The sequence below is a fragment of the Etheostoma cragini genome, chromosome 15 (assembly GCF_013103735.1).
Source record: "Etheostoma cragini isolate CJK2018 chromosome 15, CSU_Ecrag_1.0, whole genome shotgun sequence".
NCBI lineage: Eukaryota > Metazoa > Chordata > Actinopteri > Perciformes > Percidae > Etheostoma > Etheostoma cragini.
The window spans coordinates 7,625,197-7,646,942 of record NC_048421.1 but is presented as its reverse complement, the minus strand read 5'-3'; the positions used below and the strand labels follow the sequence as shown (position 1 = coordinate 7,646,942).

At 40.3% G+C, this 21,746-nt stretch overlaps 3 protein-coding genes across 3 annotated transcripts in view; 2 read left to right on the top strand and 1 right to left on the bottom strand.

The window, feature by feature from the left end:
• Window positions 1-13: 13 nt before the first annotated feature.
• On the bottom strand, window positions 14-7,586 carry nup85 (nucleoporin 85). The gene is made up of 19 exons (XM_034893364.1): window positions 7,382-7,586; window positions 6,751-6,841; window positions 6,489-6,645; window positions 6,293-6,363; window positions 6,165-6,208; window positions 5,942-6,011; window positions 5,708-5,829; window positions 5,482-5,616; window positions 5,076-5,198; window positions 4,780-4,911; window positions 4,562-4,668; window positions 3,855-3,938; window positions 3,672-3,737; window positions 3,263-3,414; window positions 3,037-3,154; window positions 2,514-2,614; window positions 1,821-1,972; window positions 841-942; window positions 14-218 (listed from the first exon to the last, which is right to left on the bottom strand). Exons 1-19 carry the CDS (start codon window positions 7,412-7,414, stop codon window positions 120-122), a joined length of 1,959 nt encoding a protein of 652 aa, XP_034749255.1. The 5' UTR covers window positions 7,415-7,586; the 3' UTR covers window positions 14-119.
• A 580-nt stretch (window positions 7,587-8,166) lies between these two features.
• LOC117957558 (small ubiquitin-related modifier 2-like) lies at window positions 8,167-14,996 on the top strand. Its single transcript, XM_034893374.1, has 4 exons — window positions 8,167-8,366; window positions 9,716-9,847; window positions 12,790-12,861; window positions 14,366-14,996. The coding sequence occupies exons 1-4, from the start codon at window positions 8,346-8,348 to the stop codon at window positions 14,426-14,428; spliced, it is 288 nt and encodes a 95-aa protein (XP_034749265.1). The 5' UTR covers window positions 8,167-8,345; the 3' UTR covers window positions 14,429-14,996.
• Window positions 14,997-15,783: 787 nt separating this feature from the next.
• LOC117958479 (jupiter microtubule associated homolog 1-like) overlaps window positions 15,784-21,746 on the top strand; it is an 8,719-nt gene continuing 2,756 nt past the window's right edge. Inside the window, exons 1-3 of the mRNA XM_034894903.1 lie at window positions 15,784-16,051; window positions 18,559-18,698; window positions 21,462-21,610. Of these exons, the coding sequence (XP_034750794.1) occupies window positions 15,996-16,051; window positions 18,559-18,698; window positions 21,462-21,610 (345 nt within the window). The 5' untranslated portion in view covers window positions 15,784-15,995. The remainder of the gene's footprint in view (window positions 16,052-18,558; window positions 18,699-21,461; window positions 21,611-21,746) is intronic.

Genomic DNA, 21,746 nt, shown 5'->3' with positions numbered 1-21,746 from the left:
CAACAATGAACAGTACATCATGAAAAGTGTTTTATTATCAAAGAGCACATTTTGATTACTTGAACTTTATATACAATACAAAAATGCAAAGCCAGAGCTTTTCTTTTCAACGTCATCATTCATGCTTCGACAGTTCCCTCTTTGACTATAGCCATAGCCAGATTCCTGGCCAGAGCAAGTCTCAGGAGCTCCACTTTGGTCTGCTCTATGTCTTCATCCTGAAATGACAAATGCACTCGTATAAGAAGTGTAAAGGCGTGTGTGTCTTGAACATTAAGGCGGATACTTGCATCGCAGCTGTATGTGTAATGTAAAACAGCAGAGTTTTGAGCCTCTGGGCCCTGTTTTAACAATTTAAACGCAAGGCATGAAGCGCCTGGCGCAGGCGTGTCCTAATCCACTTTTGCTAGTTTGACAGCTGAAAAAAGGGTCAGTGCGCCGGACACATGGTTCAAAAGTGTTGTACTTAGTCTTTATTAATTTATAAGTCATCCCATTTCCTTTAAAAAACGAGGCGCGTTTGTACCTTGGCGCATTTGCATTGTAATATTTTTATTTGTAATCTTTTGCATGTTTGTGTGCTGGCAAAACACACCGGGCTGGCTTTGCGCCGGGCCGGGTGCAAGCTAGGCCCCGTTGTATTACACGCCAAGTGATGCATCTGGGTTTAATTGTTCTCTACAAGTGTAAAAGACTTGGCTGTTTTCACATACCTTCATTCAGACAGTAGCAACAACACTATCCCAAATTAAACTGGGGAACAGAATATTGCACCTACTGCAACTAACAGCGAATCTCTTATGCTAACAATGAACAGCACCAACAGGAGGAGACGCGTACCTGCATGGTCCTGTCTGTGCCGGGAGCTGTGGTGTTCAATGAGGAAGTGAGCTCCTCTAAACAGAACATCAGCTCATGGGTTTGGTCTGCTGAGAAGATCACCTATAAATTTGACAAACAAAGACCCCTTTTAGTTAAAACAGTCCTTCAAACAACTTTTTTGTGAGCATTGAAGTTCCTTTTGTTCATTCATTATCCAGTCACAGACGTGCACTGAAGTAAAGGGACAATTTGCAGACAGCAATGTGCTAACACAAACTGATAAATGGGTGAATCTGCTGTAAATCAGTTATTTTATATATTTTAATTTAACCTTTAATTTTACATGAAGTCAGGTTCTTATTTACAATGGCGGCTGAATCAATTATGCAACTAAAAGGGAGTACTCTGAAAATACTTGATGTGGACCTATTGTCTCTCCTACACATTGTAATGGACATTTATTTTGATGTTTTAAAACATGATGAATTGATAGGGAATAGGAAGACTAAAGTTAAATATCAATTAATAGAATTGATCAATGTCAAGATTGAAGACTGAAGAGGAGGCTTTTAAAGTGCAAAACTAGTGTATTTATTAAATTAAAAAAGAAAGAAAAACAGACTCAAACTAAGGGCACAAACTGATCCCCCAAATTACTATGAACCCGTAAACCTAACAGGCTTATGTCAAATGATAAAGTAGCAAATTAACTACAACATTACACTGAAATTAAGGATTAAGCCGACACTAAACATAGTTAATTTTGGGAACATAGGCTAGTGAAAAGGGAGAATGGCAACCTTTTCACAATTAATTTGTCTGAAGAAAATGCTAATAAATCTTAAACAAATCAGGCAATGTAACTTAAAGATTCAGTTTTGTTGTACCTGCAGGAAACATTAATATTTATTTGATCTTTTAATGTAGCATGATTATGTATCTTTACTGAAGCACGAATGTTGTCCACAGTGTAGTGCACAGTGCGCGCTGGGACTGACCTCTTTCTGCTCCAGCAGCGGCAGGGCGTCAGTCAGCAGAGTCATCCAGAAGCTTTGGGGGGCGATCTTGGCCGTGATGAGGGAGAGGAGCAGCTTGGCCGCCTCACTGAAGCGCTTCTCTTCGTACAGCTTGTGGAACTCACGGTACTTCACTAGGAATGAAAAGAGTTTTCAGAATACAACACTGGCTCATGCTAATACTTTGATTACAACCAATCAAATGCTCACATACAGTAGGTCTTTATCATACAGTATAAAAGTGCAATTTGAAATTACTTTGTATGGGCTTATTTTTCATGTGCTTGAATTGTTTGCTCTTATTTAAAACTAACCTGTTTTTATTTAAATTGTTGTTTTTTTTGTTTTGCTCCTCCTTTAAAGAAAAACCACTCTTTAAATGTGCTGTACTTCTACCTTAAGGTTTTTATAAATGGTTCATCTTTTTTGACTGATATTCTTCCAGTATATCACGCTGTCACATTTGGACAGTATTTTAATCTCAGTGCACACGTGTCTCTGTGTCTGAGTCTCATGTGACTGCCTAAAAGAGACTATAAGGACAACTGTCCAGAAGAAAATCGGCCTTGACTGAATGTCCCCTCATTTGATGTGTCAATTTTTCTTTTGAGTCACAAGTTTAGCAGTGCTACAACTGTTGCAGTGTGTGCATGTGTGTGTATTCCTTGTTCATACCAAGGAAAGTGAGCCTGTCGCTGAGCAGCATTGCTGGACCCAAGTTGTCTATCAGGTCCAAATCAGAGAAGGTCCCTCTGGCACAGTAATCCTGTAGAAACCTGTCCCAAACACAGGCTACAATTTATCTGAGACCTAAACAAACCTCACAAACCATTTGTAATTATTCAAGCTACTTTTGCTATTTTGTGTAAAACGCCTCACCAGAACACAATACATCAAATGGCCAGATCTGACAAACATAAAAGTGATTTAGTTTTTTGTTGTCTTTAGGTGTGTTCAACTAAAAATGTAACATCCCACAAGAGAAGGATACAAGAGTGCGGCCTTGTTTAATATTACAGAATCAAGTTCAAGACCTTTATTTTTTCCAGGGGGAGGGGGCAATTGGTTCTTCCACGGTAGCAAAACAAATACATACTACACATAATAAGAAAGACGTTTTTTATTGTGTGGGTTCTAAGAACCACCGACAGGGTTGGGAAACATCTTTAAAAATAAGTGTGCTGTAAAGGGAACTAACCTCTCTGAAATGAGTGTGGCAAAGGCAGCATCCTTGGCCCTGATGCTCCAGGAGAGAGCGGAGCCCAGTCTGTTGTTCCTCAGGGCCCGCATGGCCATGATCTTACAGATACTCCGCACTGGATGAGGAAAAACAATTAAAGGTTTAAGACCCTACTACATTGGAGAAACAGGACTATATTAATGTCTGTGATTGATGATCTAAAACAAGAGAAAGAATGTTCTACCTTGCTCGGACATTTGCCTCTGCTCGCAGATCCTGAGCACCTTGAGGGCTTTGCGCTCCGTTTCTAAAGGTACGCGCTCAATCTGCAGCTCCAGGTAGACATGGCCAAACTCTGGGCAGTTGTCAAAATAGTCCACGGCCAACTGCCACAGACTAAACACATACAAACGAAATTATCCTATAAAATGAGAAATTTCTAGAGGCAAATTAAAAATATCGTGAGTAAATTACAGAGTAAAAGACTAATCATAAAAACATAAGTATTAAAAATGATAAAATTTGCAGATCCAAAGGCACGTGTTTCAATACTTTGTGTAAATCTAATGCTTCAAATGAACACGGCAATTAAATACATTTATTAACAGGATCCCCAAACAATACGGATAACTAGCATTCTTAGATAATCTTACCTGTGATGAGTGAAGAGACCAGAAGCATATTCTAACAGCAGAAACTCTCTCAAGTTGGAGCCAAAGCTACACACACACACACACACACACACACACACACAAACACACACACAGTAGATGTTAGATGAATGAAGTGTGTGAACTTGTTATCTCCAGATTAAACATGTATAAACGGGTCCTTACTGTAGATTGTGAGACTGGAGGAGTTTGCAATGATCCAACAGATCTGTCAAATGGGCCACAAACCACCAGTTGTTGAGAGCAATGCTGAAGGACACACGGTGGAGAAATTAGGAAAGAGTTTATAGACTGGAAGCATAAACACACATGTGTCTTGTGTGTACTGTATAGGGATGCGTCAAATCCAGGATTGGGCCAAATATTGGGCTTTCTGACGGGGTTCGATTTCTGCCGAACCTTAGATTTTTTTCCCACCGAATTAAAAATTAATTAAATTAAAAATATGGGGCCCCATTTAATAACTAATGAGCTGTTTCTTTTACACTATTGGGTGAGGTATCATTAAACACAGCAGAGTTCCCTTTTAATTGGTGACAATTTGCAGTGTTGAAGTGCAAAAGCACAGCCGCAAAGTGAGGCGTCTGCCAGTATCCCCAACCTGATAGGAGGGGATGGCCCGTATATCGCTGCTTGCAGCTTTAAATGCATTTTGTTTCTGTTTAGAGGCACTCTTAAATATGCCCCGACAACTGTCGTTATAGCTCAGTGGAAGGTCGTAGACGTAGCTGCAGCAACTCAAGTTTGCCAGCACCGATAGGGGTTGTTTTTTCCCCTTTCAACAGTACTGGCACATTTATGGATTTATGGATTAGGTGCATCCCTTGTACTGTATATATGCATTTCTAGATTAATGTAATTCTGCATGTTACCTGCAGTCCTTGATGACCTGATGGATGTCAAACTCAAAGGCAGCCAGTAAGATGCTGTCCAGGGGCTCTGGGACGCTCCTTAAGTCGAGAAACATTGTCATGCAAGACTGCAACACACACACATACACACACACACACACACACAGTGTAAATAATAGGAAAGTAGTTGCAGTGTACATGAATGCTGAGTGGTTTCAGCAGCAGTTAGTGTAGTTTACCTGTGCATAGTAGTGTAACTCAATGGGTTTAACTGTGGGGTGGCAGAAGAGCAGTCTAGTGACCAGGAAGTGGTACCAGGTGCTCAGTAGCTCCTTGTGCTCCAGCAAAGTGTCTTCATCCCCAACTAGGATCTAAAATTAGATGAAAAGGGGTGAGAAAAGGTGTTGGAATAACGTGACTAGTGAAATGTCTTAAACTAGACACGCAATGAATCTACGGTATGTTTTTAATTTGAGATATCTGGTACATTCTGTAGAGTGGATGGACAGCAGCTAGGGCTTCTGAGGCCACTCACCTTGCAGATGATTTCCAGATGTTGGTTGCTGGCAAACGAGTTGTCCTGCAGGCAGCGGTCCACCTCCTCATGCCAGTGTCTCCACTTCACATCAAACTCTGTCAGCGTCTGGGTGCCACCAGGCTGAGGATTATCATAAAAAGTTCAAAAGGTGAAAGCCTCCATTGGTTGGTCTATGAGTGGATGTATATTCAATTTGAAATGTGTATTATGAACATAAATAGTATGTTTGTGTGATATCTGAGGAGGAAGGGAGGAGTGCCAGTCAGGAACTTGTGTGTCAGAAATTTCAAACAACTTCTGTGTAAACACCTGGCTGTCAACAATATACATATCATGCAAATATCATATTACCAAGGCAAACTAAAGCTACACAATGAGATTAACCACTGAAAGAGGATTTTACATTGTAGAAGGGCATCTTGCTGAGAAGAGTGTCCATCAGCTTGTACATGTTGCTGGCAGCAGGCTGTAGGATGGCCTGCTTCACCAGCATCTGTCTGGCTTCTTCAAACCTGCCCTGCAGCACATAACTCACCACCTGCACAGTCCAGACACAAAACATGCAAGAATAAAACATATACCTTAAATAGTTTCAAAGTCATCCAGTAACCTGTGAGTGTTGCACCTACCACATCCCAGTAGTCGTGGTGCTCAGCAGGGCTCTCGCTTTGCAGCACTTCTCTGGCCTTCTCATCCACATCACCCTTGTGTAACCGTACCCAGTCTAGGAGGTGGAGCAACAGGGGACCCGCTGAAAAGAAAGAAACACAAACAAACACACACACACATTTTTTGAATAATTATAAAATGTATTCAAAGATATAAAAGAGAGATTATCTATAAGCAAAAAGTCAAACCCTAACCAGGAGCAGCATCAATGAACAGCACTTCACACAGATTCCAGATCAGTTCTATGGCTAACAGAATGGACACCTGTAATACCAAAACAGAGGCTGAGGTTGGGACTGTGTCAGTTATTGCATAGCTCTAGGCAATAATTCAGTTCAGGAAAAAATACACAGATAAACTTTTCATATATGGCAATGCATGTTGTGGCACTGACAGACATACAGTGGAAGTGCATACCTGATTTCCATATTGCGTGGCTACTTTTGCAACTTTTGTAGAAACTGCAAAAAAAGAGAAATGCAAACTTTTATTATCTATAAGTAATCACATTGAAACTAAAATATAAAAATTTTAAAAATTCTGACCTGCAACTTGCTGAAGCTCCTCCATACAGGCTCTTATCACAGATCTATAGTTTTTACTAATGCTGACAAATCTAGGCAGCAAGAAAAAGACAAATCATGATATGCAATCATTTCTGAAGATGCTTCATTGGTCTTTTGTCCCTGAAAAAGGAATACAGTAACACGTGCGCAGGAAAGAGCCATCAGATGGACTTACTGGGTTTTTTTGTTCTTGCTGGGGAGGTCCTCTCTAATTGTCTGAAGGCCAACAAAGATGTGATGTGACTCATTGAAGAGTTTGCGTAAAATGGGGGAATAAATGTCTTCATCTTTTCTGACCTCATGGATGAAGGAGCAGCCTGATCCTTTAGCACCTGAAGATACAGGTCAGGAGGTGATATCAGAGTGACGTTAGGTAAAAGAGAGATGGCAGGAGTATGAAAACATAGAGACGGGCTTGTGTTGATATGTACACATACTTGATGGCATGTAAAGGGTCTCATACGCAAGGATATCACCTGGACCCCATGCAAATCCCAAATGCTTCCCATCACTGGCTGCAGGAATGTTCTGCATTTAAAAAAGAGAGACAGGGTCATTGAACTGAAATCATCCGCTAAAAAAGGTGATTGGAAAGATTGAAATTAAATAGAGACTTAAATTGTCTTTGTTTTTTTTTAACATGAACATTTTCCCAATGTGTCAATGCAACTTCATTGAGCATGTAATAAAGACACTTTTTTCCCAATTTTTTTGCAGTGAAGCCAAATTATCTAAATTTGTACTTAAACTCTGGCAATAACCAAAATACTACTAACCTTAATTTCATTAGCCAGCGGTTTAGTTAATACCGGTACTTGAAAAAAAGTTAAGAATACTTTCTTACGAACGTTATCTATTAATTCCTTACTACATTGTCACTTTTAACCAGTTTTAAGACGTATGTATTTTTATTATTAAACTTGTATATGTGTGTCTAACAATCGTTATGAGACTGTCTGTGTTCACATCATGATTCAACATAGCTTCGTTAGATTTGACTAGTTAGCTTGTTAGCAATGCTATTCCGAGGGAGTAAAGAGAGAAAACTAAACTACAGCGGTTACTTACGGTGATTGCCGGCTCAACATCTAACTCCTCCATCGGGGAACAATATTATCAATGCAATAACGTATAAATGACTAACTATTCAGTAATAAACACTCCACGCCATGAACTACAGGTGCAATGCTGCTGCTTACGCGCCTCACTTGTTTCGAAAGCCCTGGCGCCGGTGTTATGACGTCACGGAAGGGCTGGCCTTCCTCCTGCCTGTACGTCTGGCTCTTGTTTGGCTCATGGTGTGTTTTTTATTTATAGATAGGTATAAAAAAAACACACAATTAATATATGTATTGTTAACATATAATCAATACCTTTTCAGCTCTGAGGAACTGGGTTTATATACAATAAGGAAAAATCTAAATTTTCTTTTTACAATACACACAAAAACACACATATTTTCACTAGATTGTGTAAAGAATCTGTGTTTTTGATTTGATGTATGCAAATACACAGTTCATTTATGTGTAAATATTTAAAAATATGTTGTTAGTGCATCTTCATCATCAGACAGAAAAACAAGATGGCCGCTGAGATTCATGTGGCATGTTTCAGGGTTACAAAAAAAGCAGGAGAAAAAATGGAAAGTGGGAAAGTGCAAACCCAACATTCCCAGTAAGTGTAATGTTCTGTATGATGATGATGACAACTGACTGAACCATGCAACACTGATGAGAGGTCAGGAGGGCGATGGGGTGCGTTTGTACAAACCTCAAAACAAAAGGAAAAACACTGCTGTGCGCGTGCATGTGACGCTGAGTGCCCTCTGCAGCCTGTGGCGCGCAATGAGACTCTCCCGCCCATGACCAGAATCATCCTCGTGATTGCCTGTAGCCATTCACAGTCTGGTGCTGTGGACGCGCAATGTCGCGTTGCCGCGCACGTTCAGTTTGAATCATTTGAACGGGCACGAGCACGTGCGCGCACCCGTATTCTTTGTGTGGCAACATAGAGAAGCGCCAAAAGAGTGACCATGGCTGATGAAAAACCAAAGGTGAGTGTCGCCACATTGTATCAAAATACCAGTTTATTTCACTGGATCTGTGGCAAAATTGCTGTTAGAAAAACCTTGGTGAAGTTGGGAGCTAAAATTCAACTACTAGCGTTGTAAAGCCTACTTTGAAAAGACCGGAAGGTTTGTGAACGCGCATCCTCAGGCGCGCAGATCGCTTTCTGTTTGATTACAAAGCCAAGCAGCTGGTGTCAGTGCATGCTTCAATTCTCTCTCGAGAGAGAGAGAGAGAGACAGAGAGACAGAGAGAGCGACCTAGAGAGAGAGACCTAGAGAGAGAGAGATGGTAGCTTGTGTGAGTGTGGGAAAAGTTTGTACACAGTGGTTTACCACTAGGAAGGGGTAGGGCACTAATATTGCAGTGGGCAACTTCTTATCTGGATATATCGGGATGTCAGTGGTAAAATCTAACTTCCTTTTCTCAAGTAGGCCCACTTAGCTTAACTTCATTTTCTGATAACGTTTTTTGATAACACTAACTACTTTGCCGATGTAGAGTTTTAATTCACGTGCTGTGTCATGTGCTGTATTCATATAACGACCACTCAGAGCTCTTTTACATAGTACAGGAACCATTCACACACTCATACATTGTGGCCAAGGCTGCCGTACAAGGTGCCACCTGCTCATCAGATACACAGTCACACACATTTACACTCCAGTGGCGCAACTCGGGGTTCAGTGTCTTGCCCAAGGACACTTCAACATGGGACTGTAGGGCCAGGGATTGAACCTTGCAATTGGCAGGCAACTGCTCTACCACTGAACCACAGCCGCCCCTACATGATGGTACTGCTTCCCGGCAGTATAGTAATGAGCTCCATCTTTACCAGATGTAACATTAAAGTGATGGACACATTAATGTATCAATAATAATCCAGTGATATAAATATATTTAAAAGCCAATTTTATGAAAATTAATTTTAGCCTATGAGGTAGGGTACTAAAGTGATGTCTGCCATGGTAGAAAGTCTATAGTAAACTTAAATCTATTGCCTCACAGTACATAGTGCCCTTACCTTAATGGCATGTTGAAGGTAGAGTTCACCCACTCTAAAGTAAGCACCTGTTAGTTCTTCATTTAATCAGTTTAATTTGGATGCTTTATCTTTTATTATTAATCAATTACTCCAAACTGATGAAAAATGCAACTCTTTCAAATGTAAATCTGTAAATTAATTGTTTGTAGTTAATAAAATCTGCATTTAAAAAAAAAAAAATCCAAGCTTGCCTAATTTTTGTTGTTGTTTGTCCAGGTGATTCATTAGCTCTGGTTTCCTGCATGGCTGTGTTAACTGTTTTTTTTTTTTTCTCTGACTTCATCCCCCCAGGAAGCAGTCAAGACAGAAAGCAACGAACACATAAACCTGAAGGTAGCAGGTCAGGATGGATCTATAGTGCAGTTCAAGATCAAAAGACACACGCCGCTCATCAAACTCATGAAGGCCTACTGCGATAGACAGGTGGGCAAACCGCAGACATAGCTCATTGATTGTGAACATTCAGGATAATGTTATAGGTTTATTTCCTAAACCAATGGTAACAAATAACAATTACTGCATTACAATTCTCACCACATACTGCCAGTTGACTGTCATTTTCTATAATGTGAAGAGGTCAATGAGTTTTCCTGTGTATTTTGCCAGTTGGTAATTTAAGATCAATCTGTAATTAAGTTATTTTACAGGAATGCACTGGACTTGACTTTAATTGATGAGCACAGAAGAAGAAGCAGTCATCAGGTTCCATGTGAAATCATTTATTCTCTTTTCTCTTCAGAGTAAGATGTAGTTGAGTGGTTTCATGTCTTCACTCTACATACAAAATCTCACATTCTCTTGAATATAGAAATCTACAGTATAATCAACTCTGAAGCACATTAGGACAGCAATACATTCCTACTTCATAAGATCATAATAGTGTCAGAAATACAGAGATAACATTTGACAATTGAATATGAAATAAAATGGAATCAACTACTCAGTCAAGGCACTCAGGGACAAAAGGGAACTACCTTAATCAATGTGTAAATTTAGGACAATCAATACATCTGGGTCAGGTGCACAATTAGTACACCTGTGCCTCCAAATGTGTGTGTGCACCCCTGTACTCCCCAGAAGTGAAAGGGCCAAAGAAGGATAGCGTTGATATTCACCCTTACCTGTGTGTACTATTTAATCAAGCTCTAGCTTTTAATCTTTTTGTTGATGCCTCTGAACACCCACACAGGTGATTTGAGTTATTCTGGCTGATTAGACCCGCTCAGGTTGAAGGTGGGCTGGAGCTTGGATGGGAATTTATTAGGTCACATACTTTCTACAAAAAAAGAATGATAAAGTTGTAATTTGTCCTGCCCTAACAGGTGCAACAAAGCTAACAGGAGACTCAGGAAGATGTCAATCAATCCGTCTATAAACACCCACACATTCTTTGGAATAAGTCTAATCAACTAGATTAACTCAGAAAACCTCTGTGGGTGTTCATGGCCTTTCAAAAAGGTGCAGCACCTTCCCTATTACATGTAATACATCCACTCAATATGTTGGGTGGATGACACCTACAGTCCCTCTTTTGAATCCCTGACAGAACTCCTGCTGTCTCTTAATTGGCCTTTTTCACTGCATGCAGCGCACAACATGCTGACATGTCAGAAAAAGCACAGGTTTAACTAATAACATTGATGAGGGCTGCCTTCCATTCCAGTGTCCCAGGCTACGTTTATACGTTGGCCGACTATTTTAATAAACAGACATTTCAACTCTGTTTTAAAAAAAACAAACATTTTGCACAGCTATCGGGTGTTGGGTTCCACGTACCCGTGTATATATGCCGCAAATGCCGTCAGGAGCATGTGAAAACCTGTAGGTGGCAGTGTAATGAGAAGCCCACGTTTGCCAATCAGAATTCCCAAAAATAGCAACAACAGCAACAAATCACTTCCTCTCTCTTCTCTTTGTTTCTCAGTTTACATGCAAACGTGCAAAAGAAGATTTCCAAAACCTCCGCTCTGTCCAGAGCTTTTAGAAAGACTCCTTTTTAGAGGAGAATTCTCAGTTTGTGTGTAAATGAAGGGCACAAACAAAGGGAAATGTCTTCGTTTTTCAAAATAACTGTGTACCTGTAGGTCCCCAGTCAGCAATGTCAGTGAGCCAGTATGCACTGGGGACCTTGGAACTGGCACACCTATATAAATTACATTTACATATTATTAAAGTGATTAATTACACTTAAGTTGCTGTGCATGTCAAAATGTCTGCCTTGTAGTCTCTTTCCAACAGTAGACCGTGTGGAGCAAGGCTTATATGAGATATGTTGCTAAGTTAAGCGGCTTTTACATCATATGGAAATTATTAATGGAAGTATGTGGTTGTTTAAAGCAACATCTTTAAAGTATGCACATGTTCAGTCTTGTTTGAAGACAAAAAAGGCTTTGATAAGAGCAATTAATTTCAGCCTTCCCACACTTATCAGTCATACTTGATGTGACTTGTAATTTGTGCTTTGGTTTTACAGCGTTCAAAATAGTGCAATGTTAACCCTAAACAAACAAATAATGATGTCTGGCCAATTTATAATCCAAATACTTTATGAATTATCAGTTTCTTTATTTGACATGAAGACTTTGGTTGACTACAAATATTGATTTATTATCTAGATTATTTTCTTGGCTTTTAGAATACTGATGTCCCTGAAATGCTCTGCTTGCGCTGTATGAGAAAGCAAGTAACTATCAATTACACAACCGATCCTATTTTAATAATATTTAAATTAGGGTGTGTGGCTTTTGTAATTACTTTTGTGACATTTAAAAATCATACAACTTTTTCTTACAAAAATTGAATGTTCTGTTGTGTTTTACATTTGTGCATTTCTTACTGTAAAACACTTTGTAACTTTGCTTTGAAATGTGCTACACAAATAAATGTTTTAATATATTGTTAGAAGGAAACGTTTAGTGTTTACTAATTGGAGTGCTAACACGTAACCAACCAATTGTTGAGACCCACTGAGCTATATTAAAAAAACAAAAACAAAGGGAAAACTCAGTAGTTTTACGCATTTACCTCATGTAGTCTATCATTGTGAGAGAGTAAACTTGCAGGAGTCCTCAACTTCATGGAAGACAACATTTAGAGGAAGTTCTTACCACAATCATTGGAAAGTGTTGCATTCAAGTTACAGCAATAGAAAATGAGAGAATGACAATCTTTACTGAAGTCTTCCCTTTACGCGGCTGTTGTATGATTTCTTTCTTGGAACTGTCCTTGTTCCCTCTGTTTGGCTCAAATGTTCAAGGAGTTGGTGAAAGTCAGCTGATTAGCATTGTCTGTTTTTCAATTTATGGAAATTATGTGGATAAAGAGTCTTTGATTTTGCATCAAACGTTTTATGTTTGTCTTTGCAGGGACTGGCAATGCGGCAAATCAGGTTCAGATTCGATGGACAGCCAATAAATGAGACGGACACACCATCACAGGTAAGTTGGAAACCTTCAGACAGTGAGTTTAGCTACCCAAAACAGACTGAATAGTATGCCTAAAAATACACATTTACAGGGTACCATGTTGCCTGGAGTTTATAGTGGGCTCAAACATACTTCATGCGCTTCATGTGTCTTCACTCGTGCTAATGGACTCGTGCCATCCTTATCAATTAAAGAATGCATTATCCTTTTGATGCTCTGTCATGGGAAAGCTCCTTATGGGCCTCTTGATTTTTGGTGTTCCCTTTTTTCTTTCTACAATGTGAAATACACGATGGAAGCAAAGTAATTACAGTGCACACACAACTAAAAATCAGTCTTGTGTCTAACCAAGTGTTGATACATGTGGGCCTATCCTATAATATACAGGCACTAACCGATAAAATAAAAAATAAAAATAAAATAAAAGATATTTCTACCACGTACAGTGATCAGTGTGTGGTAGGAATGTCTGAAGGCTGAAACCAGGCACACACCTGCGTTATCATGAGGACACGCTAGTCTCGCATTGTCAGACCTTCCTCCACAGCGCCGCGGAGGAGGGTCTGGCTAGTCCACACAGCATTCTGGAATGGGAGAAAAACATGCTCTGGTTATTTGGCATTTCTTTAAACCAATCACAATCGTCTTGAGCCCTTGGCAGAATGATGGTGCTACTGCAAAATAGCCTTGGGAAGGAACTTGTTTTGGTGGAACGTGTACGTTTAAAAGTTGTTTTAGTCGTACAACAGATAACTCAGATTGGAGTTAGCTGTGTAGAATTAACCTGCAGAGATTTGAGGAGCAGTTAACCATAGTAAACCGGTGTTTGGAATGCCAACACAAAGAGAGCAGAAGCTGATGGACATCCAGCTGAAAATGAAGGACATCTGGCCGAATTTCCAGCGGCACCTGAACTATACGGGAAGTGGAACGTCGTTAATGTAGACTACGGACACAATGACATGGGAAGAATGGGGGTGCCTCAGGCTGTCAGAACACAACAACCTATGTTTTACATGCAGTGTTGTGGAACTTGTGCTGAATATGACATTTTAAGCAGATGCCAATACACTTGCTGCAACAATTGGCTGGAGTAGACACAACTTACGTTTTATTGCAATGCTGTGCAAGCCTGACTGAGCACAATGCCGTCATCAAAGCCAAAAACAATTTCTGTTTTATTTTGGCTGCAATAGGTGCTATTTTGCATGCAAACAACACATTTGAATAAAGCATATATTATCAGCCTTGGCACTCACAACATGTAACAGCAACATCTTGACACAAGATTAGCTTTTTCCCGGCTTTTCCCACCCCTCTCTCTCTCTCTCTTTCTATATATATATATATATATATATATATATATATCTCTATATATCACTTTGCCAATTTGTCTTATAAATAAATACACAAGATGCAGGCCAACCCTATGAAATCTAGCAAAAAGATTGCACAGAATTTCAGGCTTAACAAAGTCATGTGCCACAAGCTTATATAACTTTTTTTCTCTTAACAGTTGGAAATGGAAGATGAAGATACAATTGATGTGTTTCAACAACAGACAGGAGGCCTCATATAATCAACATGTTTCACCATTTTCCTCCATGATATAACAAACCATCCGGGCCTGGGATTCTCAGCAGCTGCTTCTTTGCAACTTTTCCTATTGTCTCAACACGATTCCATGGAGAAGAGGTTTCTCTGCTTCAAACAACTGCTGTATAGTATTTGAATTATTGCCCTTGTTACTTTTCTGTTTTTGTACATAAACCACACCCAGGTTATGTTTGTTCATGCTGTATTGTGGTAAATGTTAAGGACTTCTTCTGTAAGGTTGCAGACATATAGGACTGTTAATAGAGTAAGAATTAATAAAGCTAATTTTACTGGTCAATTGACTTTGGGCTGGGCTTGGTTAGTGTCCAGAAAATCTGTTTTTAAACTGTACTATTTTGGGAATGGCAATCAGTCTACACAGTTTGGGATTAGGGCTTTGGTTTCTGTTACTTTTAGAAGAAATCTTTGATTTTATAATTTTTTATATAGTAGTGAATGTATAGAGAAATGTTTGATTAATCGTTCGAGTAGGCCATGCTTCACATTTTGGGAAGCCTGAAGAGATCTCTCAGTTAAATAAACGTCTGTTTTTTTTTATTTCCAAACTTACATTACTTTTGTCTTGCTTTTTAGTGTGATTGTTTGACATTCTCTCCCCTCCACAGAAATACAACCAACTCAAAATACATTTGTAAAACTTTGACAAGACCACAAGTCCAGGTGGTAATTTTTTTAAGAGTGAGGTTGGACCATGATTCTCAAAGTGGGGTTTGTCTCCATGGGTCTGTGAAAAGGTTTCAGATTAATTCATTTAAATTGTCATGATATAGGACATTTGTATTCATTTATTTATATATTTTACAAAATTGCTTCATAGTTCAACAAAAATATTAAATATAATAGTTCATAGATCAGATAGAGATGCTTTATTTATATTTTAAGCATTCCATTTGAATCTAACAAGTCTATTACTCTTAGAATTTGCAATTATGTTTTATACATGGCTACTAATTTTTTTCTGATTATTCACATAACTAAGTCTATATAGAAGTGTAAAAATAGGCTACGTCAAATTATTTCAGGGTATGTAGCATACATGAGGGGTCTTCATTATATTCTCTATTTTGTAAGGGGTCCTTGGTTAAAAAAAATGAACCTCTGTGTTAGACCCTAGATCTTTACCAGTTGCCGGTCAAAGTTCACCCACGTTTTTGTCTTGAGTTTAAAACACTTAGCAGATTGTCATCAATGCTTATTAGATAGCTGAAAAAAAGAACAGGAATGTGGACTACACAGCCAGATTGACATGAAGCTGAGACCTGCCACCAACGAGAAGGCGATCGATAAGGTTCTGTCCAATAAGAGAGGAGTTCTGTGATGTTCTGTCCAATCAGAGCGGGTCGAACGCTGGTGGGATGGATCTCGTGGGCTGGCACCGCAGAACCTACGGATCTGGTCTTCGTTATGTTCAGTCAGTGTCGGGTGGAGTCTTCATCCCGTCGTAGCTCTGTGGGGAAGGAGGAGGACCGTTTTTATTAGTTTCTCATTGTGTACTTGTTATCGCCGAGGCATCGAAATACTCTATTAAAATGACGACGACAACCACCTATAAAGGAATGGAACCTGGTTCTAAAAGCAGTTCCAGGTAAAAAGAGCTAAAATCCTTTCACAGAGGAACAAAAGAAGTGTGATGCGGTCAAGCCTCTCGGCTAGCAAACGCCTCTTTTCTGCTAAAGGCAGCCTGCTACCTAACGTTAGCTCGCTGTTGCCTGGCGAGGGATTTTTCTGGATTTAGCTAAACTGTCACATAGTCTTGGTAATTAAGTTAATCTTATTGCGAGACTGATGCACCATTTAGGCTTTAGCTAACGTTAACCCAACTTAGTTAGGTTCGTCTGTCTTGACTTTGTAGAATAATTAGCTAGGCATGCGAGTTTGAGAGAAAAGAGACACGAAGGGGTGTTTTCAATTTCCATGTATATTGCGGGGAGAAATAGTCAACGCTACCCAACGTTAGCCCGTCAGCTTTAACTGGCTAACTGGCTGGGGTCGACTACGAAATAACTTTTTGTTGGCCAAGTCGCAGCTCCTCTCCTGCGGTGATTTCTAAATGTGCTGTTCTTTGGAGTTGCTAGCTAACAACCTTTAGCCTAATCTATTAAGTGTGGATTTTGTAGTGGTGTTTCACCAAAGGAAAAAAGCTTGACTTTTGGAGCGAGAGTCCAGATACCTGATTGATTGCAGGAAGATTCCTAGACAAGACGGGTCTGCATTTGTCATTATCACCGATATGGCTCATTGTTGGTTAGAGCGAATGGAATGTAATGGATAATGCCCATAACCCATTTTGTAGTTTTAAAAGACATGTCTACGCTGCTGTCTTCGTCTGGCAAACACTATCTGTAAAATCTTTACATTCATGGGAAAACACCTTAAGAGGGCCACTCATCCTCGAAGCACGCAGTCATAGCTTTCCAGTAAGTGATGCGTCTCGTCTGGGAGCATCCCTGCCCCTTTGCAGTGAAAGCAATGCAGATAAAAAAATCCTTTTAATTTACGGCTGCCTGTCTTGTTAAAAGGCATATTTGGGGAAAACTAGTAAGTTACTACCGGCATTAGTCTTTGCTTTGTGAGCACGTCAAATCTCAGTGTGTCATTAAGCGTTTTGAAGTCTCATGCTGTTTTCGGTTGATGCAGGGGCTTGGGTGGGGGCTTTGCGCTAGCTAAGCCTGTAAATCTTTCCTTAGCTCTTTTGATTTAGCTTCTTAAAGACCTTTTTACGAGCTGCTGGTCATTTCTGATGCTAGCCGACCAAAGGGATCCGTACAGCATCCACTTGAGCAGAATTAGGCTAAAATCTTAGTAGGCCATCAAAAGCCTCCCACCCTGCCTTATCGACCATGCCATCTTTTGCTTTGGAGCTCAGTTATATCTGCCTAGCAGCTCCACCAGCTTGAAGCTGCCCACCAGCTTCCAAACGTTAATGCCATTTCATTGATATTATTTGCAGTTTCATTCTAGGGTGGGGTCTGCTGCCAGGCAGTTAAAAGCTTTTCCGGCATCGCAATCCATGTGGAAAGCATGAGCTCATCCTCTGGCAGGGAGGTGAAGTCTGGTTTAGGCATTATTGTCACAGCCAAGTGTGACGATTATTAGTGTGTGTGTGTGTATACAAGTATTGATTGAGAAAATTCACGCAAATGCTGTCCACAGGCCAGTGTGTTATTTTCTTGCTTTTATTTGTAGTTTTGCTTCGAGAGCTGGGTTGTTTTTTGGACTCCATCTGCCTGCCTGGCCCTTGGACAGCTGCTCAGTGTGTCAGCTGGTGGCTTCAGGGACTCTTAGGAGTGAAGAGTTTGCTGAAAAAGAGGGAGGGGTCCAGCAGGGGCTCTGCAAATGCACCAATTTTTTTGTCCACCTCAACTGTCCTTCAGCACAGCAAGGAAAACGGGTTGCCCTCTTCATTATCGTGTTCCTTTTGTTCAGCTTTTGGTTGAAGGAATGTCGGTGGAAAGGGTTCTGGGTGCTTTGTTTACCATGCCTTGGCCTGTATGCAGGCGCTGTAGAATGCCTGCATACACACATACAATATACATATTGTTCTAGCACAGTCTATAAGGTGACCTATATTATCTGTGAACATCAGACTTTTCACCTCTATTGTGCAATATTGAAATAATAGGGGCATCCAACTTGTTTTACTCGTTTAATAATGAAATAACAATGCTACTAGGAACAGACCCCTACCCCTCGTGTGTCACTGCAAAGGAATCTGTGCTGAGGAGAGGCAGCTAGCCAGCTAACTCTTTGATTATATTTGACTAGAGTCAGCTGCAGGGCAGAGATTGGGACTGTCTGTCTGACAAGCAGACAGCCGGGGCTTAGAGAGCGGAGACCTTGCTGGATGCCTGTGTTTTTGTGTGTGGTATGTGTATAAATGGGTTGGGGTGGAGTAGGGAGAAGGCTATACGTCGCTTGAGGCGTCCTCATGTTATATCTGTCTGTTGATTGATTGATTTTTTTGCAAAGTGCAGCTGATCAGTACCATGTGACATGAAGGCCCTGCTTTTTAGTGTGTCCGCAGAGTGGTGGATGGAAGTAGGATGTCAATAAAATTACATAATAATCCATCATTGCATTGTTGCTCCTTAGGGTACTACGACCGCCGGGCGGAACTTCCAGCATCTCCTTTGGCACAGATGACAACTCAACCCCCCGCAAGGACAAGATGGCCTCCAACATCTTTGCAGAACCTGAGGACCCCCATGCTCATCGGAGGAACAATCCACCCAGTAACTCAATCTAACATCACTCTAACCTATCTAAGTTCACTTTCCATGTAGCGATACCAGAGCCAAATTAATGGAAGCAACAGGGTTTTTATTTACAAGGTAACATTAGCAGTGGTTTGAGTTATGCACCAGGGAGGGTGTATAAGCACTTATGTATGGGCAAGTTCAATCTTGTAAAAGTAGACAGAACTACTATAAGCCTTAAGTAAGCAAAAAAAAAACTATGGACTTAATTATTCTAACTTGAGCAAGAAAAACAAACCAACTGTATTTTTCCATTTAGGTTGTCAGGAAGAACATGCCACAAGTGAAAAACAAGCAAAAAAGCCCTTCAGTACTAAGTAAAGGGTAATTTGAAGCTAGGCTTTGTTAGATGGGGATAAAGATCAGCCCTCAATGGAAAGAAATAGGTCAGTTAAAACTTGGCCATTGGTGAAATGTCTGTGCCTTGTATAGACATGAGGGAAGTTTTGTTTTGATTACACGAGGGAAGGCAATTACGTGCAGCAGTAGAAAATATGAGACTAGTGAATTACTTAGTTGTCAAGGTCACTGCAAATGTTTTTAATAATCCAGGTGCAATGTTAACCAAACATAATTCACTTTTTAGTATGCAAAATCTTTATTTCTTAATGCTTTATTAAACTAGGGAGAGATGTTTTTTGGGTAAGGTTTAAAGATTTGCTGTTTTGTGTAAAGAGGAAGATTCAGTGCCGTATTCAGCTTGTGCTGTAAAGTTACTCACAAGCAAGGGATCACATGTTTTCACACTGGCCACTTTGTGGGAAACAGTTTATGTTGTGTATCAAATTTTCTGGATGTGTGGGCAATGAAGAATTTACCCTAAAATCATTACTTAAGCCTCTGACCTTTATGGGCGGCAGCTGCTCGTAGTAAAAGTAATTGTTTCACTTGGGTCAAGTTTAGGGGAGCCTTCTCATAGAAATCCTACTTAAACAGATACAACCGGATGAGGATGTTTGTTTCTGCCTGAGCCAGATTTTTTTTTTTTTAACAGGTTTTATAAGCATTGTGTGATCTGTCTGACCTGGGTATGATCTCCTAGAATAGATGAACAGGTTTGTTTGCTTTGGCTTGGCGTCCTGATTAGGTCCTTTTTTTTTTTTTTTAAATAAGTCTTTAATAGCATTTTGGCGTTTTATGAAATTGCAGGAAACGGAGGTGGGAAATGCTACAAACGTCTCTCTGTTGGAAGTAGAGATGTAGTGTTTAAGTAGTAGGCGTCTTAGACAACTAGGTACTGGCAGCCTCAGACAATGTCCAGAGAATGAGACAGAATGTCCTGTTTACTCTGCATAATCTGTAGACCTCACTGAACAGTTTTATAGGGAGTATATTATTCCATTAAAAGGATTTCCGATAAACGTTCACAGCGACTACTATGGATTATCCAAAGTGACTGGGACTTTAGTTCTTGAAAGACATGTTTAGTTTTTATATCTTTTAATGCTTAGATCAATGATATTTCATGAACTTTAATAGTATTGAGGTGATGATAAATAAAGTATATTCATGGCTCCCACTAGGAATAATTGTGATAGTTGGTTAGGGGTTTAAAAAATATCTTCTAATGGGAGTTTTGACTGTTGGTAGTGTTAGTTCAACTGTAGGGATGTGGATATTTCTGCTGACACATAAGCATATTCTTACTCAGTCAGAGAGTTTGTCAGGTTGTTTGTCAGGATTTTAGAGTTTTCAGATACCAGAGCTGTTGGTTTGTTCAAGTGCCCTCAGCTTCTGGCCACATAAGGAACACTATAATCAAGGAGGAAGCCAACACAACCAGCAGCAGCAGGATTGCTGTTTCTGCTTTCAAGTTTCTTGACCATCGAGGTCTCTGTTATACATTTGTTTTATGGACCCAGGAGATCTATACAGTTAAGTAGAAGGCTATGTGTTGTTGTGATGATAACTTAATGCATCACTGTCAAGCCAATGCATTTGATTTAATCCTCTTCCATTTGCTGTTCGGATAATTGATCAGACTCAGAAATATGGAGCCAGTAATGAAGAAGCGCTAGTTGAGGGATCAAGGCTCTCAACAGTGACTAATGCACTTCACTGCATTAACAATGGCTGCTCCTCCTCTTCTTCAGCCGGCGTTGTTCCTCTCATGACAAAGACCCAGTCTGTCCCCTCCCTGGCCCTCTGGACTAGCGCTGGGCTATTGCCTTATGTGGCTTTAGTTTCCCACAGTGGGCCAAACACTGGGTTTTAATGCTCTTTCTGATAAAGGGGAATAGAGGCGCTACAGGGTTATGCCAGTTTTGGCATTCATGTTGTCTGCCTGGAAGTGTTCCATTGCGTTTCTGTATCTGGCGCAAGCGGCTTTAGAAGTGTTTCCTGTTGGTTCTCAGTGATTCTGTCTCATGTTATTTCAGTCAAATTCACCCATAAAGCTGATGTTTTGTCAAATCTGAGAAGATGAATCTTTTGATGAGCATGGTTACCTTGTGGGCTTTGTGGCTAAATGGATTAGTGTCCATATGGTATGACTCTGCTGCTTTTAAGCCTGAGTCATGTTTTGTCTTTTGTGTTTACTGTTTAGCTCCAATAGAGTGTGTGTGTGAGATCTGAATCAAAGGTCTAAGGATAAATGGTTTCATATGAGTCACATATATTGTAATCCCCCTTGAGGCAAATTTGTGATATTTGGCTATGCAAATAAAATAACACACAAATACACTCTGCTCAGTCCTTAATAAGTTTGTTGCTCTATCCGTCTGTCTCTTACCCTCCCAGCTGGGGCAGCCGCAGGAACCATCTGTGGGGAGCCCTCAGCTCCACTTAGACGATGCCAGCAGCCTCTTCTCTTTCCTAAGAACCCTGAACCGGAACTGACCACTATCCACAACTCGGGGGCAGCCTTGGTCTGGAACCAGAGACGAGAGGTACTTCTCACTTAGTGTTACAGGAAGCTGTGTCTAAAACGGAGCCCCAGTCTAATTTGGGTCCAAAAGCACAGTCATAGATTAAGTATAGTTCTAAACAGTTGAATGGAACATTCATCGGGGGGGGGGGGGGGGG